The following is a 20,582-nucleotide window of genomic DNA, read 5'->3' as shown; positions in this document are numbered from 1 at the left end:
GGCAAGTGGGATGCCGGTGCCTAGAATACCGGCACCGGAATCCCGACACCTGTCAGAATCCCGGCACTAGCATTCCAAAGGTAAGTAGTGGGGTTATGGTTAGGTACTAGGGGGAGGGTTAGGGGTTAGGGTTAAGTACTAGGGGTAGGGTAAGGGTTAGGCACTAGGGAGTGGGTTAAGTTTAGGGTGTGGGGAGAGGGAAGTTAGGTTTAGGAAGGGAGGGTTAGGGGTAGTGAGAGGAGAAGGGTTAGGATACCTACTGACAGGTGTCGGTCTCTTAACCCTGTCCGGATGCCGGCATCGGGATTTTGACTGCTGGGATCCTGAGCGCCGGTATCCCATACCCAATCCGTATGTGCTATTTATGTAACTGTTAATAACATGATAATGTGAATAGATTCCAGCATCAATCAGAGGCGTCTGATGAAAAGAAAAATTGTCTATTGCACTGGAAGGTGATGGTTAATAATTGATAATATAAGACCCCTGGGTGATTTCTGTTTCAAAATTTATGATTTTAGGAATAGGGGGTGCTGAAATAGACTAATAATTATATTAAGAAGCACAAGAGAGAAGAGGATCTACGTATGGCGCACTAAAACAAATAAAGTAAAATATAACCTTTATATTATTGGCTAAAATATTACAAAACAAGACACATAGCGAAATATAGAAAGAAAAAAAACAGTACAATTTAGTGAAAAAGGTTTGGAAATTTGTGCAGATTAAAACCACACTAAATGCCTTTTAATGGAATCTTCCATGAAATGATAACCGTCTGTTATCCCGCATATAAATATATAATGTTAGCGGAATCTGGGCTCTAAGTCACATAATATCAATCCTTCTACTCCTTATTAAATTTAGGGTAGAAACCTTGGTGTATTAATGGTCTCGTACTAGTTTAGTAATAAGTTTAGGCACAATTGCCTGTAATATTACTCAGCATACATTGTAACATTCAACTCTGTTACATTAAATTATATTTCTAACACAGCTGCTAGGATTGAATTTGTGCAGCAAAATTTCCCTATTATCTAGGATATATTAATACTGGTGCAGTATCGCTAATCGTATCAGAGTTCTAAGCTGTGTATTCACAACACAAGGGTAACGGCAATATTTCTAATCCAATGGCCGGCTTAGTAAATCCTAATACACTGATTGGGTTTTAATAACAGCATTGCCTATGATGTTACTCGACATACTTTGTAGCGTTCAACTGTGTTACAATAAATTTCTGACACAGCTGCTACGGTTGAGATTGTGCACCAAAATTCCCTTGCTATCTAAAGAATATTAATACCAATGCAGTATACCAGTGACACTTGGCGTGTCAGGGCTCTGGGCTAGGTTAGTTAATTCAGAAGTTTAGCAGCGCACCATCAGGAGCCTGCTATATTATAACACAAGGGTAACGGCAATAGTGTGTACCCGTTGCTAGGTATTAAATTAATATATCGTGCCCAGGTAGCGCCCATAGGTTTGTAAAGTATCAGACATTCATTCCGCAAATGTAACGTGGAGCATATTATTTAAACAGACATATTGTACAACAATTTGAAAGAGATTCAGGCATAAAGAGATCATGCCGACGCGCGTTTCGCTAACAGCTTTAACAAGGTATGTTAGCGAAACGCGCGTCCATCCATTTAATGTAAAGAGTTACAATGTATGCTGAGTAATATTACAGGCAATTGTGCCTAGACTTATTATTAAACTAGTACGAGATCATTAATATAAAATACGCCAAGGGTTCTACCCTAAATTTAATAAGGAGTAGAAGGATTGATATTATGTGACTTAGAGCCCACATTCCGCTAACATTATATATTTATATGCAGGACAACAGACGGTTATCATTTTATGGAAGATTCCATTAAAAGGCATTTAGTGTGATTTTAATCTGCACAAATTTCCAAACCTTTTTCACTAAATTGTACTGTTTTTTTCTTTTCTTTTTATAATTCGCTATGTGTCTTGTTTTGTAATATTTTAACCAATAAAATAAAGGTTATATTTTACTTTATTTGTTTAAGTGCGCCATACGTAGACCCTTTTCTCTCTTGTGCTTCTTAATTCAATCAGAGGCGTCTGCAGATCATCATCCCCCTCATCATCCCATCTTTAGCACTGATGAGGATGAACACCTGTAAGAGATACCCGTCCTGAGAAGTGCACATGCATCTTTGTTGTGTCCTGGACAAGGCACACTTGCATGAACACACCCTACCTAGTGGCCAGTGTTTGCACGCTGTCTGCAAGTGTAAGAGGAAAAATAAATCTATGTATGGATCGATACATAAGAACTTCTCTGGGAATGTAAAGTACAAAAAAGTGCAATTTGCTCACAAAAAATATGCTTACAGTACGTCCATCATGCTTCAGCCCCTTGGTATTTAGTGCACAGCGCAAAATCAATTTGATGAATAACACCCAATCCATGTAAGTCATTTATAGGTAGCGTATTTGCTAAGAAAGTAACCAATACATTACTGACACACAGACATAGATGACAAGCAACGTTATCCAGTCGACTGCTGTAATGGGTGGCTTGCTTGCTGCCAACTTGCCATCACCATCGGAAGTGACAGTGGCTTTATAGACTGAGGTGTGAGCTAAGTATTGACCAAGATCCTTCTTACAGACTTCGCGTATAATCACGGTATGACTGGTGTCTTTCCCATGGCTGGATAGGTGATCGCCCGTAGAGTGTTTCTTATCCTTTCTGTACCTAAACAAGAGAGTTAGTATTTGTGTGAGGGTCTTACTGTAATATACCAAAGAATGTCCTTTAATTAGGAAGAAATATATGTTTTCATACATTCATGACAAATTAATTTACAGAGACAAATTTTAAATTCATTTTACACAAAATGGCCAGAAATTTTTTTTTTCTCAAGACACTGTATGATGCATTATTTGTGATGCGGTCTAGGTATGGTGGTGAGGAAGCCATTTTTTTGTCAAATATATTTTATATTTTAAACTTAACGAACATTTAAGCTGCTATGAGATTCAGGCTACTTTGGATCTAATAGTGTTCGTGGCAGAGGAGAATTAATCAAGACCTTCTCTACACTGCTATTTGGGCTCCCACCATACAGGGAATTCACGTTGATGTCACCATGGCATCACCAGGATTACCCTTCTGCTGAAGGTGGAAGTGCTGAGCTTTGAATGCAGCAGGAGAGGTCCACTGTTATTTCTGTACAAAATGGTAAAATTCTGCGCTCTACACTATAGAAAATGCAGCTTGATTAATATGTGGTCCCCACCCCACTGAAATGCAAAATCAACAAAAAATATAAACCCAGCGCAAAATCAATTAGGGTACTGTATAATGTCCACTTATGTATAATGATCAAAAGTCAATAGTCCATTTATATCACAAATCTTCTTTCAGCATGTATCTTCTACCAAATTCATATAACTTTGGTATAAACGTCTTTCTCCCGTCTCTCCGTTTGGAAACAAATCTCTTGACTGAAAATTCATATGTAGATAATGATGTTCCTCAAAGAGAATGATAGAAACGGGGACAGACCATAGTGTATTACTGACACCAACAATTTTATTAATACACACAAACAATAAAATGCCTGCGTACCGTAGGGAGCCTCCAGACCAAGGCAAGTGTTAATCGCATACAACAGAGGACTTTAACTCCGGAAAAAAGTCCACGTCAATAGGCTGCTTTCACAATCGGTACGCAGGCATTTTATTAAATGTGTGTATTAATAAAATTGTTGGTGTCAGTAATACACTATGGTCTGTCCCCGTTTCTATCATTCTCTTTGAGGGACATCATTATCTACATATGAATTTTCAGTCAAGAGATTTGTTTCCAAACGGAGAGACGGGAGAAAGACGTTTATACCAAAGTTATATGAATTTGGTAGAAGATACATGCTGAAAGAAGATTTGTGATATAAATGGACTATTGACTTTTGATCATTATACATAAGTGGACATTATACAGTACCCTAATTGATTTTGCGCTGGGTTTATATTTTTTCTTGATTTTCCACTGTTATTTCTGCCCGACATTACATTGTGTGAGAGATACAGTATACAGAGCCTCTAGCCCATCTTAAATGTACTGTATCCTGTTGTGAGACAGTTAAGAATACAGGGTCCGGTCAGAATGTCGACAGTCACCATTTGACATTCGTAATGTCCACGTGGTTCAACATGTCAACAGGAACCATATCGACAACCTCAGAATGTTGACATGTTCACAACGACATCTGAAATGTTGATTAGAATGCCAGCACTTTGGTTTACGCGCCGCTGAGAGGGTTAGGGTTAGGCTTTAGGGAGAGGGTTAGGGGTAGCGATTAGGGATCAGGGCAGAGTACTCACTGGAATGTCGCTCATCAGAAGTTTCCGCCGGAACTGCTCAAGTGACCGCCGGGACCCGGAAGACGCCGCTAAAGCCGGCAACCAAGTATGTGATGGTTGGGCCTCCAGGGAAATCATGTTAACATGTCATCCGTATCAACATGATGAATGTAAACATGGTCAACATGGCCAAGCATGTCAGCATTTTCACCACGTTGACATACTCATGATGACTTCATGAGCGTCAACTTGATGACTGTAACATACAACACCCATATATGCATTAGCTCCCCTAGTTGATGTTCAACCAAAAACTGCTCTCACTATGTGCTGCTATTTATTTTACGTAAAGTTGTCCATGAGCAAAACAGTCTCTACTGAGGTCAACTCAAACCACGTTAAGTGTCTGTCCCTGTGCTTTATTTATTGTCCTGCCAAAGCCGGCTCTTACCGGGAACTGGACTCGGTTAAAATTAAAGAATCGTTTTTCACATAAATGACATAGGAACGTTACAAAATTTCAGGTTTTAACCTTTTTTATCAGTAAACAGGGCTTACATCAATTTTTTCTGGAGAAACCAGATAATACGCATCAATCTCTACATGGTTTAAAATAAAGTCCATCGTGATATATTTAACGGTTTAGGCAGCGTAAGCCAAGAAAGCACTCGGACTTACGTTTTTGCATTGACTTCCTTCACTAAAAACGTTGCTGCTCGGCTCCCTTGTGTCATACACCTAAACCTTCCTCGACAAATGCTCTATAGAATAGTGAAAACTGCATCAAAATCCGTCCAGTGGTTCATGAGATTAGCTCGAACAAACAGACAGATGCCTAACAGGGACTTTATTTTATACTATGTAGAAATTATCTTAATTTTACACCTATGGATTCCCTGACTGACTGCATATCACAGGTACACTGTTTTTATCATTTAAAGCACTAAAGAGCCAGACACACCAAAAAAATGTAATATAATACCTGCAATGTTTATATTCCAAAGTTTAATAAAAATGTAATTGCATTTGTTTTATTGTACATGAAGGTATGCCATCTATTATTTTTGCATTACGCAGATTGTGGCAAGGCTGATTTTGCTTTGATTGGAGCTGTCCTTACCCGTCCATAGAAAGTGACGGCCAATATTTTAGAACTGTCGGCAAATCGGAGGGACGTGAGAGATCCTAAAGAACATGACACCAAATGACTTTGTATTCCATCCCATAAGATCAATCCTAAGGTCTCTGCTACAGTCAACAATTATCTTATGTTTTATAATTGCTGTTACTTAAAAATTGCTGCAGCCGCGTATTTCATTGTCTTTTTTTATACTTTGAAATAGTGATTCTAGAACAAACCGTTACTATGGTATTTACGTTTGTGATGAAATATTGAGTCACAAAATGTCAATTCATGTTTATAAGTTCATATTAACATGATAAATTGGGTGTTATTTAACTAGTTCTCTGTATAATGTGTCAACCTATTATTTAGTGCCACAAAATCAAATATGTGTTACAAAATAGAACTTTTAGAATAAAAAATTAATTTTTTTTGGTATCAGATAATACAAACCAGAAACACTGATTCAGTTCATTTTGAGAAATGAACTGACAAATAAGATATGTACAGTATATGATTTTATTATGCTGAATATAATTCACAAAGACAAAAATAACAAATACTGTAAAAAGGCACAAACTATGTAATATATCATACTGTAAGCAGATGTGTATTTGTGGAAAGGCTATACAGGTCTGAATGGCAGAGGCTTATTTTCCTATGTACTGTATACCTGCCAGCATAAACTAAGATCACTAGTAGATGCATACAGTACTTGCCCAGTTGCATCAGAAAGGGGGGTGCGGCCCGCACCCGAGTGACACCAAAGTGCCAACTCCCCCTCAGTGACAGGAGCCGGGTGCTACACTGTAGCATTACGTGCAACACTCGGCTCCTGACACAGTGAGGAAGCCAGCACTTCACACAGGCTGGTCCCTGGGCGCAGTCGCATCTCCGGACCCCCGGTTTGACTAAAACTGTGGTTTAGCCCACGAGGCCACGCCCCTGCCCATGATGCCACTCCCCCTAACTGCAAGGCCACTCCCCCTTTTGCCGGCGGCACTACTATCTCCTCTCATGGGTCCGCACCCGGTGTCACCAGGGTGAGTGACGCCACTGTATTTGCCTACACTCCTGGAATGTCTGTGAAGCTTCAGAACTTTGTGAAGTTCTCCCATACTACCGGTAGAGCAAATCACCGTCCGGCTTACCACCCCCAGTGAAATTAGGTGATTTGTATCATTGTCCTGCAGTGGGTGGAGCCTTCACGGCACAATTCAATCACCACACCCCCGCACTTATCATTTTTTGTTCTTTCATACAAATTATATTTAGTGGAGGTCAGGGGCTTAAAATTATACGAGGGGGAGGAAAAACGTAGAATAGGGGAGTGATGTGGTAAACCCATACCTGATTGTAATAGACTGCAGTTATCATGGAACGTCAATACCTGTACTGTTCACCTTTATTACTTATTTCACATTTAATACTGGCATCACTGATCCAGGGAAACTTATTTCTCACGTATGTGAATCCAGTTTGCATTTTATCCATTGCATTAACAAAGTTTTCCATAAGTCCAAGCTTTATGTTCAAAGGAAGCAGGTGTACCTTATCAGGGTCAGCAAGTGAAGGGTTTACAACATGTTTTCTTGGCTGGAACAAATATGTTATGTTTTAACTTTAGGCCAATACGTCTTTATGTAGCGATTGTGCTTGTCACTACTGTCATAATCAATTACCTAGCTGCAACTCTGACATAAGTGCAACAACCTTTAGATCTCCACAGATACTGCACTTAGGGGGCCCACCCACCGCACACCCTGCACCCAATTAAATATACTCACCTCTCCGTCGGCCCGGCACTAGCTGCAGCCCTGTAGAAATCCCCGGGAGAATGGCCACCAATGCCATTTCCCCGGTGATTCACTCATGTGCAGTAGAGATGTCCCAGGAACGCGGCACGGGCGCCATGTTCCCGGAGACCTGCCCGGAGAGGAGTGGGCCCGATCGGAGCCTGCACACGGGCCCCCTCCTCTCTTAAAGTGCCTCTGATAATGGGCTTTACAATGTATAAGTTACCACCAATTTCACCACTGTGATACATTTCTTGGATTGATCGATATACTGTATATTAGGGATGTGCGCTAACCGCCGTATTTTGGTTTTGGATCTATATTCATTTTCGTGTTTTGATTTTGCAAATCCACCCTCAAGTGTTTTGGTTTTGGATCTGGATTTAAAAAATAAAAATTATAAAAAGTTTTTAAAAACAGTTAAAAACCATGTCATTATTGCAATCCAAAAAACGAAATTTGGAGTGGGGGAGAGCAGTCACGTTCGCGCGAGGTGGGGTTGGTGTAGCGGCATCCAGTCGGCGCATGCGCGGCACCTTGTCACTGTATTTTTTCCGAAAAATACAGTAATAAGGCTGCAGAGGGGATTCGCAGGGACAGAGATTTATCTCAAGCTCTGTCCCTGCAAGGGATTTTTAATAAATCCCTGTGATATTGCCTGAATTCGCAATGTGAATTAAGTCGGAAATATCACACTACAATAAAGCGCTAAGTGACTGGGCTCAGCGCCGTAGCTAGACGGCAGTGCGCCCTGTGCAGCACTGCCGCCCCTCTCACTCCCTCTCCGCCCCCCTCCTCCCCCCCTGAGCGCTTACCCTTACTTCCGAGGGGAGGAGGGAGGGCGGGATCCTGCGCCAAAATTCACTGTGCGGCGCGCACCACTGCCAGAGGTCTCTTCCTGCAGACCTCCGCCACAGAGAAGTGTGTGGCCGGTGCCGCTGGAGGATTCCGCCCTGTGCGGAGGCACCGGCCGCACCACCCTCCCTACGGCCCTGACTGGGCTGATGTAGGGCTTAAAGTTATCTCAACTGTGCCTCATCCTATGATGTTTGCCCCTGTACTCTCCATTTGAACTTTTTCATTTTGTATTAGTCATTCATTCTATTGTAATTCTCCCTGTACTGTGCAACAGACATTATGTGGTGCCATATATACTGTCAGGGTTGGACTGGCCCACAGGGGTACAGGGGAAATCCCCGGTGGGCCCCACTGCCTGAGGGCCCCACCATTTGCTCTAATGTCAGGGCTAAGACTCTGCACTTGATTTATACATTGTTACTCTGTTACGAGGGTCAGTTACATGGTCTCTAATGTCTGTCTAAGCCTCTGCAGGGGCTGACCACACCCCAAAGCATGGGCCCCTACCACTGCATTCCCCCGGTGGGCCCTTCATACTCCAGTCCGACACTGTATACTGTATATAAAAGATGATTAAATAAAAAAAACCTTAAATTGTTTTCAGGATTATCTTTCCATGTACTCCATGTTCTGCAATGTTCTATCACCATTTTTTGTGCCACTTCTGCTGCCTCTTATATTAAGGAACAGAAAGTGGGTATGTTTTACATAAGAAATCATTTTAGTTTACTCTGTACACTCTGTAGTCTTATTTAGAGACTAGCTGTTGCTCGTGGCTATGCCCATGATGAAATCACTTCTGCCAATATTTTCTTTTACTTGAGGTGTTGTAGCTGTATTGCATTGCATAGGGGCCTTGTCGTGGGAGTTGCCTATGTGACCAGCAGTGCTATATGAACTGGTGGCAGCAGCGCCTTCACCCACCACTCACACCAATGTCACTGTGTGCCCTGTGAACACACTGCTATGTAACCTATCCTATTCACCCACCACTCACACCAATGTCACTGTGTGCCCTGTGCACAGACTGCTATGTAGCCTCTCCTATTCACCCACCACTCACACCAATGTCACTGTGTGCCCTGTGCACAGACTGCTATGTAGCCTATCCTATTCACCCACCACTCACACCAATGTCACTGTGTGCCCTGTGCATACTGCTATGTAGCCTATCCTATTCACCCACCACTCACACCAATGTCACTGTGTGCCCTGTGCACAGACTGCTATGTAGCCTATCCTATTCACCCACCACTCACACCAATGACACTGTGTACCCTGTGCACAGACTGCTATGTAGCCTATCCTAATCACCCACCACTCACACCAATGTCACTGTGTGCCCTGTGCACAGACTGCCATGTAGCCTATCCTATTCACCCACCACTCACACCAATGTCACTGTGTGCCCTGTGCACAGACTGCTATGTAGCCTATCCTATTCACCCACCACTCACACCAATGCCACTGTGTGCCCTGTGCACAGACTACTATGTAACCTCTCCTATTCACCCACCACTCACACCAATGTCACTCTGTGCCCTGTGCACAGACTGCTATGTAGCCTATCCTATTCACCCACCACTCACACCAATGTCACTGTGTGCCCTGTGCACAGACTGCTATGTAACCTATCCTATTCACCTACCAGTCACACCAGTGTCACTGTGTGCCCTGTGCACAGACTGCTATGTAGCCTATCCTATTCACCCACCACTCACACCAATGTCACTGTGTGCCCTGTGCACAGACTGCTATGTAGCCTATCCTATTCACCCACCACTCACACCAATGTCACTGTGTGCCCTGTGCACAGACTGCTATGTAGCCTATCCTATTCACCCACCACTCACACCAATGCCACTGTGTGCCCTGTGCACAGACTACTATGTAACCTCTCCTATTCACCCACCACTCACACCAATGTCACTCTGTGCCCTGTGCACAGACTGCTATGTAGCCAATCCTATTCACCCACCACTCACACCTATGTCACTATGTGACCCTGTACACAGACTGCTATGTAGCCTATTCTATTCACCCACCACTCACACCAATGTCACTGTGTGCCCTGTGCACAGACTGCTATGTAGCCTGTCCTATTCACCCACCACTCACACCAATGTCACTGTGTGCCCTGTGCACAGACTGCTATGTAGCCTATCCTATTCACCCACCACTCACACCAATGTCACTGTGTGCCCCGTGTACACACTGCTATGTAGCCTATCCAATTCAACTGAGCGCGGACCCCTCTCCCTCCACCCCTTACCAGCCGTGCACATAGTGCCACACCTATCTCCTGCTTTGATGATGTCAATACATTTTGTTTTTGTTATTGCTCAGCTTTAACTCGATGGAATGAGATTAAAAAAGTGCAGGTTATCTAGGAGTTTCCACTACAAAATGATGCAGTTTTCTGTGAAAATTGGTTCAGTAGTTTTTGCGCCAACTTGGAACAGACAGACACATGCGCGTACTCCCGTGTTTTGATTTTGGCAAACCTACCCTCAAGTGTTTTGGTTCGGAATAGGTTTTGGTTTGGGATTTCTTTAAAATGAATAAAAACAGCTAAAATCATGTAACTTGGACCTGTTTACATGCCATCCAAAACCGAGATTCGGTTTATAAACAGGGTCTACTCGAACCCCCAAAAGTGATCTGAGCTGGGACTCTATTTGACTCAGAACCCAATTTTGAGTGTACCGAACCGCCCATCTCTAGTCTTATGTGCCACAATTAAAAGTAGGAATATATTGCGTCTCAAATGTGAAGAAGACTATAAAAATGTCTATTTTCTAAAGAAAGCAAAAAAGAATAAAAACATTTTTAAAGACTGAAAAGGAAATGTAACATCTTAAATAACTACACTTTTAATGTAAAATGGTGTAAATTTGTATAGTTATTGATTTAAAGGCATCTTTAAGAACATTTTTGGATTACACCACTTTTTGCAGTAAGGTATCTTCACTCATTTTCCTGCGTACCTCTATGGTATGTGAGGACAAATACTGATCATGGTGTGCCTTCATACCCAATCATTATGGAGGCACTCCATAGAAATGAATAACCCACATATAAACTATCTTTAAAGGGTATATTTACTAAAGTGCAGGTTTTTAGAAGTGGAGATGTTGCCCATAGCAACAAATCAGATTCTACTTAACATCTATCTAGCACCTTTTAGAAGATAATATCTTGTTTCTGATTGGTTGCTATAGGCAACATCTCCACTTTCAAAAATCCACACTTTAGTGAATATACCCCCTTAGTGACAATTTTAGCCAGTTACTAATCTTCATCTTCTTACAGTCTTATGTCCCAAGTTTTGAAGTGCACAATGACTGAACAATTCATAGCCATATAACGAGATAACCATAAAGCTCACAGCAGCACCAAGTATTTCAGTAGAAACGTCTGCTGACCTTGTGGGGGGCACTCAGAGGTGCGCTTGTCATGAAGCAAACTGAGTCAGCTGTCTCAAGTAAACTGCAAATGATGGACTTTGGATGAGCATGTCATAATTGGTCAGTAGATACCCATATGTGAAGCATTTTCGGATCAGTTAGGTATAAATCTGCCAATACCTGCGTGACCATCTTGACATGTTTGCAGCAAACAAAATTATTACACACAACTGATTCAATGACAAAAATTTATTAAAAATATGTGGATCACATACCAAAGTCTATTCTAGTCTCAGTCGAGTCAAAACTTTGTAATATTAATTATTATTACAAGTACTATGTTAGTAACCTTCCTCATAGATACATAATGGCATCCTGGTTACTAAAATTTGCCTTCTAGAAAAAAAAAAATAGACCAAATGACTGTGAATCACCAAGTGTGGCAAAACCAACAGAACAATTTCACACAAACAAAAACAAAATAAAACTATTTCATACACTGTAAATAATCAAATCATGCAGAAAATAAAAAGTCCATTTAATAGTTCAGCTGAAATCTTCCCAACAACTTTTGTTCTTATATAAATGCTCCCCTGGCACAAACACACAGTATGGGCTGATCATTTTCAAGTATGAATCTCAGTGTTAAAGGACATTGTGGAATGTAGTGTTAGAACAGGAATAATACTGTAAAAACTAGTAATGTGAGGTTTGAGCTGCTGGAATTGAAGTTAAATGTACCCTAAAACTAAATGAGAACCATGCTGCTTTGGGAATACAGTGGTCTTCACACTGACCCGCAGGGAACCACGTATGGACCAAGAATTTAGATGGTATTATACGTCTGAAAATAAATATGTCTATAGCCTGCACTTAGCGGGCACTGGTGTAAAACTAAGCTGCTTTTGCCTAAAAACTAATTTCAGCTTTAAATCTAACAGCTATCTAGCCAAAATTGTGCAAATGCCCACAAGTCACAGCCTATTACATTTGGGTCGTGGTTTCTTCTGCCAAAAATGGCAGAATTTGACAAATTCTATAAAAATGCATTGTTTTAATAAAGACTCTCTACTTCCATATTCACATGTAAAGTCATTTTTAGGAGAACTAGTGGATAAGCTTAACACATAGGGCTGTATTCATAGAGCTGAAAATAACACAAAGTGGAGCAAGATATGTTTTTTTTTAGTTTTGTGCTATTCATAAAGAGAAATCATTGATTTCCTTCACTATTGTCATCCTTCTAACATCATTGCATGTCCATATACAGGTGAAGGTCCGGCTTGCTATACATAGAGATGCGGTAATCCCAAACTTCCGAAATAATAAGATCAAAAAAATGCCATACCAGGATTGCGTTCTAGCTGAAATATGCATTATTGTTTGAGAAAAGCCTCCAAAAAGAGCTTTCTGCTCTCACTGCTTCATCTCCCACCTGGAGGTAGGTTACCAGCATAGGATATTCCTCCAAATATATATGCTGATTGCAGCCTATAGAATGGCTTTTATTTATTAATTTGTCAGTGTGTGTGTATATATATATATATATATATACACATATATATATATATATATATATAAAAACAGAAACATCTGTAATAGCAGCTACCAGGTTTCCATAAGAATGATATGTAGTGTAGGACCTGCAGAGAAATGGGGTCCCGTGATGAGGGCTGCAGGCTTAAATGCATTGATCAATCCATAAACCAAAACCCCATTATTTATTTATTATTGTGAGTGATTTAACAATGGTGAGTGCTGAGTTTTCTGTTTTTATTCATTTAAGCAATGTGGTCACAAGCCACTTGCACCCCAGTCCTGGGAATGGCGAGTGCAGGTCTGCACCCCAAATCTGGGAGTGTCGAGTGCAGGTTTGCACCCCAAATCTGGGAGTGGCGAGTGCAGTGGATTTCTGACCTTATATACATATATAATATATATATATAAAGCATACCAAAATACAGTAGGGCGGCACTCAGAGACTTCATTTATCATGGACAACTTTAGTGATTTATTGTCATAGGCCCTCATTCAGAGCCGCTCGCTAGCGGGCGTACGCTCGTTCCAAGCGATGTTCGCACATCTGCGCATGCATACGGTTTTTAGTCAGTGCGGCCGAAAATCGTTTGTACGCTATATAGCGAGTGCCTGCTATTTTGAGTGACAGAATGAGGCGTATGTGGGTGGTAACAGGGGAAGGTGCTTGAAAACGGGGGAGTGGAATTCGAACGCAGGCGTGCTTAAAGGTCAAAACGGGCGTTTTCAGGGAGTGCATAATTAATCCAGCAGCGTCATTGACCACGTCACTTGTTTTTTTTTAACTCAGAACTGCTCGCAAAATAGCGGTTGAAAAAACCAACCACAAGAATAGCGAGCAGTTCATACGCTGTACGATGTACTCGATTAATCTAATAAATAGCTGACATGACGTATGGTGCGAGCGACCAGGGGGCGTTTTTATCAAATAAACGAGCGTATGTTTTGCTCGCTCGTTCAGACTTAGAGGTGTGAACAGACTGCAATTTGCGAACGGATCATTTGAATAGCCACCCCTTGTTTTTGAACGAACGACTGCAAATAGCGAACGGCTCTGAATGAGGGCCTTAGTCATCAACGCTTCGGGGAACGGGTCCTCTGACAAATTGAAAACCAAAACTAAAACACTGGAGGGTGGTTTTACAACATCCTACGCTTTGAATTTTCAAATCTCTATGAATAGACCCCCCAAATAGGGATGTATTCGGCATCCCGGCGGTTGGGATGCCGACGCTTACATTGCTGGCATACAGACGTTGGTAAGAATCCCGGCAGCCAGGATGCCGAAGGAAAGCAGCTGGGTTGGGGGGAGGGTTAGGTTTAGGGGTTAGGGTTAGGCACTAGGGGGAGGGTTAGGGTTAGGCACTAAGGGGGAGGTTAGGTTCAGGCACTAGGGGGGGAGGTTAGGGTAGGGAGAGCGTGAGGGTTAGCATACCGACCAACAAGTACCCTGTCGGGATCCCGGCGTCGGGATTATGACCTCCAGGATCCTGTTTGTCTGTATTTTATACTGATCCCCCCAAATGTAACTCCCAAGTTTGTGAGTAGATAAAGTAGAAAGTATTGTGTTAAATTGAAATGAAAAGGAAATAGCATTATAATTTTAAAGTTGCTTCACAAAGATTGTTTGCGTTTGTCAGGGCCGCAACTAGGGGGGGGGGCTAAGGAGGCACATGACCCGGGTGCCGGACTTAAGGGGGTGCCTGGTGAGAGGCTGCCGGGAGGCTAGGTTGCTGCTCTTGTGGGTGTGGAGCCGCATTCCCGGCTTTGAGAGGCACAGAGATACAGCCAGTCTAATGTGGTGCCAGTCGCAAGCCAATCAGTGCTCGTGGACCGGCAGCCAATCAGCAGAGGCTGCTGATCCGTGAGCTCCAATTGGTTCGCGAGTGGCATCACATTACAATGACGGCAGTACTGACAGTTCCCTAGGGTGTGGCAGCCTCATCCCGCGCCACCCCAAGCTCACCCACCGCATGGCCCTGGCAGGTAAAAGAAGGGAGATGGGACCTTACTGTGGCTTAATGTAAAAGAAGCCTATTACTGTGGCATAATGTGTAAAGGAGCCTTGCTGTGGCATAATGTGTAAGGGGCCTTACTGCGGCATAATGTAAATGGACATTACTGTGGCATAAATGTATAAGGGGCATTACTGTGGCTTAATAAAAAAGGGGCATTACTGTGGCTTAATAAAAAAGTGGCATTACTGTGGCATAATGTTTTGTAAGGGGCATTACTGTGGCAGAATGTGTTGTAAGGGGCATTACTGTGGCAGAATGTGTTGTAAGGGGCATTACTGTGTTGCATAATGTGTTGTAAGGGTCATTAATGTGTGGCATAATGTGTTATTATAAGAGGCATTACTGTGTCACAAAACCACACACCCTTTTCGTCCTCTATGTTGTATTGTTGTTTTTTTGGGGGGCGCCAAATTATGCCCTTGCCCCGGGTGACAAAAATCCTAGTTGCGGCCCTACGTTTGTGAAGTTTGTCATCAGTGACACTGCTGTACAATTTAGCTTGAGTTCCACTTTTATTTGCCCATTCCTTGGGCATTTTAAATTTGTATTTTGTGGAAATTGCATTTTGCAGGAAACAGCTGGGAGGACTGCGATCAACTCATCCTGCTGTTTGATGTGTTTTGCGTGCAAGACCTTAAACTGTGTACGTGGCATCATTTGAGGCCTATTATGGCTTGTAGCAAAGGTCAAAAACTTGTAGTGAGGTAGATAAGATTGCACACAATGTCAGTGATCATATCTCATGTAGAGATGTATCAAACAGGGAATATGTATCAAACCTTTTAGAGTGATAAAGTGGAGAAGTTTATTTAATTCTTATAGTGACTTGTATATACAGCGATGTATGTATCATACTTTCTGACATGTAGCTCCCTCCTTCTTGGAGGAAGCTGAATGCCTGTATGCAGCGGGGGGCGTGGCAGGACAATGACACTGTATTGGGGGCGAGGCCATGTGATTGCATCATCGTGGCTCCACCCCCTCTTCACAATGGCAAAATTAAAGGCATTGTAAAGCAGGGGGCGGGGCCACAATTGCGCAATTCAGCATGAATCGCATCACCCCCCGCTGCTGAGGTTTCTATCATTAGTGTGTGGGGGGGGGAGGGAGAAAGGGGCGGCGGCTGCCCGGATGTTTGCATGCCTTTCCAGGGGACTGGGCGCGGCCCCCCGATATTCGGGAGGCTCCTGGCCAAATTGGGAGAGTAGGGAAGCCTGGTATGTATAGTTTTACAGTATAATACATTTACACTTGCTAAACTGCAGAGACTACAATGATACTTTTTAAAAAGAAAAACTATAAAATAAGTAGCCTTATATCAGTCTAACAGCTGTGTACTAAAGGTAAGGGGAATATAGGATCAGACAGAGAAGAGAGAGAGAATATAGGGTAAGAAGAGGGAGATAGGGAGTAGGGAGAGACAGGGGAGAGGGATGGGAACAATAGGGAAGATGGGGGAGAGGGACAGGAAGACTAGGAAGAGAGGGATGGGAGGAATAGGGGGATAAAGGGCAAAGAGAATGGATGAATAAGGGGAGAAAGGGGAGAGGGATTGGAGGTATAGGGGGAGATGAATGGAAGCAATAGGGGGAGAGTAACTGAAGGAATGGGGGAGACAGACTGGGGATTGGAATGGGAGGAATAGGAGGACACGGACAGGAGGAATAGGGGCAGAGGGATGAGAGGAATAGGGGGAGAGGGACAGGAGGAGTAGAGAGAGATGGGGGAGAGGGACAGGAGGAGTAGAGAGAGATGGGGGAGAGGGACGGGAGGAATAGGGAGAGATGGCGGAGAGGGACAGGAGGAGTAGAGAGAGATGGGGGAGAGGGACGGGAGGAATAGGGAGAGATGGCGGAGAGGGAGAGGAGGAGTAGAGAGAGATGGGGGAGAGGGACAGGAGGAGTAGGGGGAGATGGAGAGAGGGACAGGAGGAGTAGAGAGAGATGGGGAGAGGGACGGGAGGAATAGGGGAAGATGGAGAGAGGGACAGGAGGAGTAGAGAGAGATGGGGAGAGGGACGGGAGGAATAAGGGGAGATGGCGGAGAGGGACGGGAGGAATAGGGGGAGATGGGGAGAGGGACGGGAGGAATAGGGGGAGATGGGGAGACGGACGGGAGGAATAGGGGGAGATGGCGGAGAGGGACAGGAGGAGTAGAGAGAGATGGGGGAGAGGGACAGGAGGAATAGGGGGAGATGGTGAGAGGGACAGGAGGAATTGGGGGAGATGGGGAGACGGACGGGAGGAATAGGGGGAGATGGCGGAGAGAGACGGGAGGAGTAGGGAGAGATGGGGGAGAGGGACAGGAGGAATAGGGGGAGATGGGGAGAGGGACTGGAGGAATAAGGGGAGATGGCGGAGAGGGTCGGGAGGAATAGGGGGAGATGGGGAGAGGGACGGGAGGAATAGGGGGAGATGGGGAGATGGACGGGAGGAATAGGGGGAGATGGCGGAGAGGGACAGGAGGAATAGGGGGAGATGGGGGAGAGGGACAGGAGGAATAGGGGGAGATGGGGAGACGGACGGGAGGAATAGGGGGAGATGGCGGAGAGAGACGGGAGGAGTAGGGAGAGATGGGGGAGAGGGACAGGAGGAATAGGGGGAGATGGGGAGAGGGACGGGAGGAATAGGGGGAGGTGGGGAGAGGGACGGGAGGAATAGGGGGAGATGGCGGAGAGGGTCAGGAGGAGTAGAGCGAGACGGGGGAGAGGGACAGGAGGAATAGGGGGAGATGGGGAGAGGGACGGGAGGAATAGGGGGAGATGGGGAGAGGGACGGGAGGAATAGGGGGAGATGTCGGAGAGGGACAGGAGGAGTAGAGAGAGATGGGGGAGAGGGACAGGAGGAATAGGGGGAGATGGGGAGAGGGACGGGAGGAATAGGGGGAGATGGGGAGAGGGATGGGAGGAATAGGAGGAGATGGGGAGAGGGACGGGAGGAATAGGGGGAGATGGGGAGAGGGACGGGAGGAATAGGGGGAGATGGGGAGAGGGATGGGAGGAATAGGGGGAGATGGGGAGAGGGATGGGAGGAATAGGGGGAGATGGGGAGAGGGATGGGAGGAATAGGGGGAGATGGGGAGAGGGACGGGAGGAATAGGGGCAGATGGGGAGAGGGACGGGAGGAATAGGGGGAGATGGGGAGAGGGACGGGAGGAATAGGGGGAGATGGGGAGAGTGACGGGAGGAATAGGGGGATATGGGGAGAGGCACAGGTGGAATAGAAGGAGATGGGGAGAGGGACGGGAGGAATAGAAAGAGATGGGTGGGAGCGATAAGTGGAATAGAGAGAGGGATGGGTGGAATAGGGGGAGAGGAACAGGAGGAATAGGGCAATATGGGAAGAGGCACGGGTGGAATAGAAGGAGATGGGTGAGAGGGACTGAGGAATAGGGGAGATGGGGAAAAGGACAGGAGGAAATTAATTGTTGCCAATAAATGTTATCGCTTTTATTATTTTAGCTCAGCCAACCCTCATAATGCCTGAGCCGGAGTAATTATACAGTGCTCAGCTGTTCCATAGAAGTTCCCTGAGGACTGGTTTCAGAACCACTGATGATAAAATTACTGTTAACACACACTACACCTCCATTCTATAATCATATTAGTGCACACAAAATAAAAATATAAAAATAAGTATAAGTAACTATATTTTATCTTCATTATAAGCTACCCACCATGTTAGAGTAGGCTCTGGGTATCCGGTTACTTCTACTTCCAGAGTCACTGGAGAGCCTTCTTTAACAGTGACGTTGGGTGGGTGCTTGGAGAAGGCAGGACTCTGTCCTGCCAGGCTAACACTGTTGTGTTTTTCTGAAACACTTCTAATCGCTTCTTGGGTAACCGTGTGCCTCTGGCAGCTTTTGGCAGGGTCTGATTGAAACATGAGACCAGAGAATTCATCTGAGGCAGCATGCAGCCTATCTTTAGTTCTAGCGGTGTTATCAGAGGCATGCAATTGTTCTGTTTTTTCCGTGCTCTCATAAACAGAACAGCTCTGCAGACGAGATTCATGCATCTCGTTCATTATGCGGTAGTTGGGTTTTGCTTTGGCAGGAGAAGTACTCAAGGCATAGCGGGTTTCATTGACTATTGTTGACTGTTGTGAAAAAGGAGATTCTGTTTTGTATCCAACGGGGGGAGAACAGAATCTGTCAATATAACTAGAAGTGTTTTCCCTTTTGTTACTTGATGTGTCAGTGTAAGCAACAGGTGTTAAGAAATCAGGACCGTCCGTCACCCTCTTGCCGCTGGCGTTTATGTGCATTTGCAAGCTGTAGGAGCTAACATGCATACTATGGGAGCTGTAACAGTTCCGCTCGTCCTGCTCGGTTTCGGACTGAGGGTGATTGGATTCGGGAGTCTCAGCAAGCGGAGGCAAGGAGATGTCATCTGGGGATATGCACTCATATTCATCACCAGATGCAGCTTCTTCTGCTAGCAATTCAGGTTGCAAGTCTGCATCTGTCAGTATACTACCGTCTTTAGCAGACAATGGGGGCTCTGCTATTTCTCTAGTCTCGTCACTTATGAAGATTTCGGGCACTTTCTGTGGCTCCTTGGAGGAAAGAAAATATTACAGTTTTACCAAAAATATTTTCAGATTTGATGTCTTTATATAAAATATAAATAAATGATTTGGGTTATCATCTTTGTAGACCGGACCAAGTGCTGCCTGTTGCATTAGAAAGTCAGTGCATGGCCATTTACACAGGCTGCACTGCTTAATGTTTTTTTTTGCATGCCTGCCCCCTCCCTCCCCCTACTTGCAGATCTCACCTCCCCTGAAGGACACCATTCCGCCTCCTCTCCCCTCTCCACATATTTGTTCCATCCTCTGTCTGTTTCCTTACTCCCCCTTTATGTCTCTGTCACCATCTTTGTATTATTCTGTCTCCAACCTGTATTCCTCTCTGTTCCTCCCTTTATGTGTTCGTCAGCTATTGCCCCCCCACATTCCATCGCTCCCCTTCCTTTTTCTCCCATTTGCTGCCACAACCCACTGTCCTCTTGTACCACACTTTATCCCTTCTCACCTTCCACTTCCCCCCTCTCCACATATTTGTTCCATCATCTGTCTGTTTCCCTACTCCCCCTTTGTGTGTTCGTCAGCTATTGCCCTCCCCCATTCCATCGCTTCCCTTCCGTTTTCTCCCATTTGCTCCCACAACCCACTGTCCTCTTGTACCACACTTTGGTCTTCATTCAGAGGCGGCCGTACAGTCTATGACCGCACGGCTGCCTCGATGTTTGTCAAGTGCGCATGCGCACGAGGGAGCCGGCTCCTTCGCACGCATGCGTGAGACCCGCTACGACCGACAGCGCCGGTCGTAGCGGGTCTCTTTCCAAAGGGGGCGAGCTGTCGATGTTGATTGACAGCTCGCCCCGTTTGGAAGGCGGGCCGGGGGGGGTGGCAGCCCAAACGGAGGCATTCCCATGGGAACAACTACCGTTTGGGGGAGGCCCCACTGACATCACTAGTGATGTCACTAGTGATGTCAG

General features: G+C 44.5%; 1 protein-coding gene across 1 annotated transcript in view; it reads right to left on the bottom strand.

Annotated features, from left to right (window-relative positions):
- Window positions 1-2,466: 2,466 nt before the first annotated feature.
- CCDC141 (coiled-coil domain containing 141) overlaps window positions 2,467-20,582 on the bottom strand; it is a 284,239-nt gene continuing 266,123 nt past the window's right edge. Inside the window, exons 22-23 of the mRNA XM_088461203.1 lie at window positions 18,758-19,638; window positions 2,467-2,734 (exon numbers count right to left, since the gene is read on the bottom strand). Coding sequence (XP_088317329.1) covers window positions 2,473-2,734; window positions 18,758-19,638 — 1,143 coding nt within the window. The 3' untranslated portion in view covers window positions 2,467-2,472. The remainder of the gene's footprint in view (window positions 2,735-18,757; window positions 19,639-20,582) is intronic.

Source organism: Taudactylus pleione, unplaced genomic scaffold (assembly GCF_031769625.1).
Source record: "Taudactylus pleione unplaced genomic scaffold, aTauple2 ptg001027l, whole genome shotgun sequence".
In the NCBI taxonomy this organism is placed as follows: Eukaryota; Metazoa; Chordata; class Amphibia; order Anura; family Myobatrachidae; genus Taudactylus; species Taudactylus pleione.
This window is presented reverse-complemented; position numbering and strand designations above follow the sequence as displayed.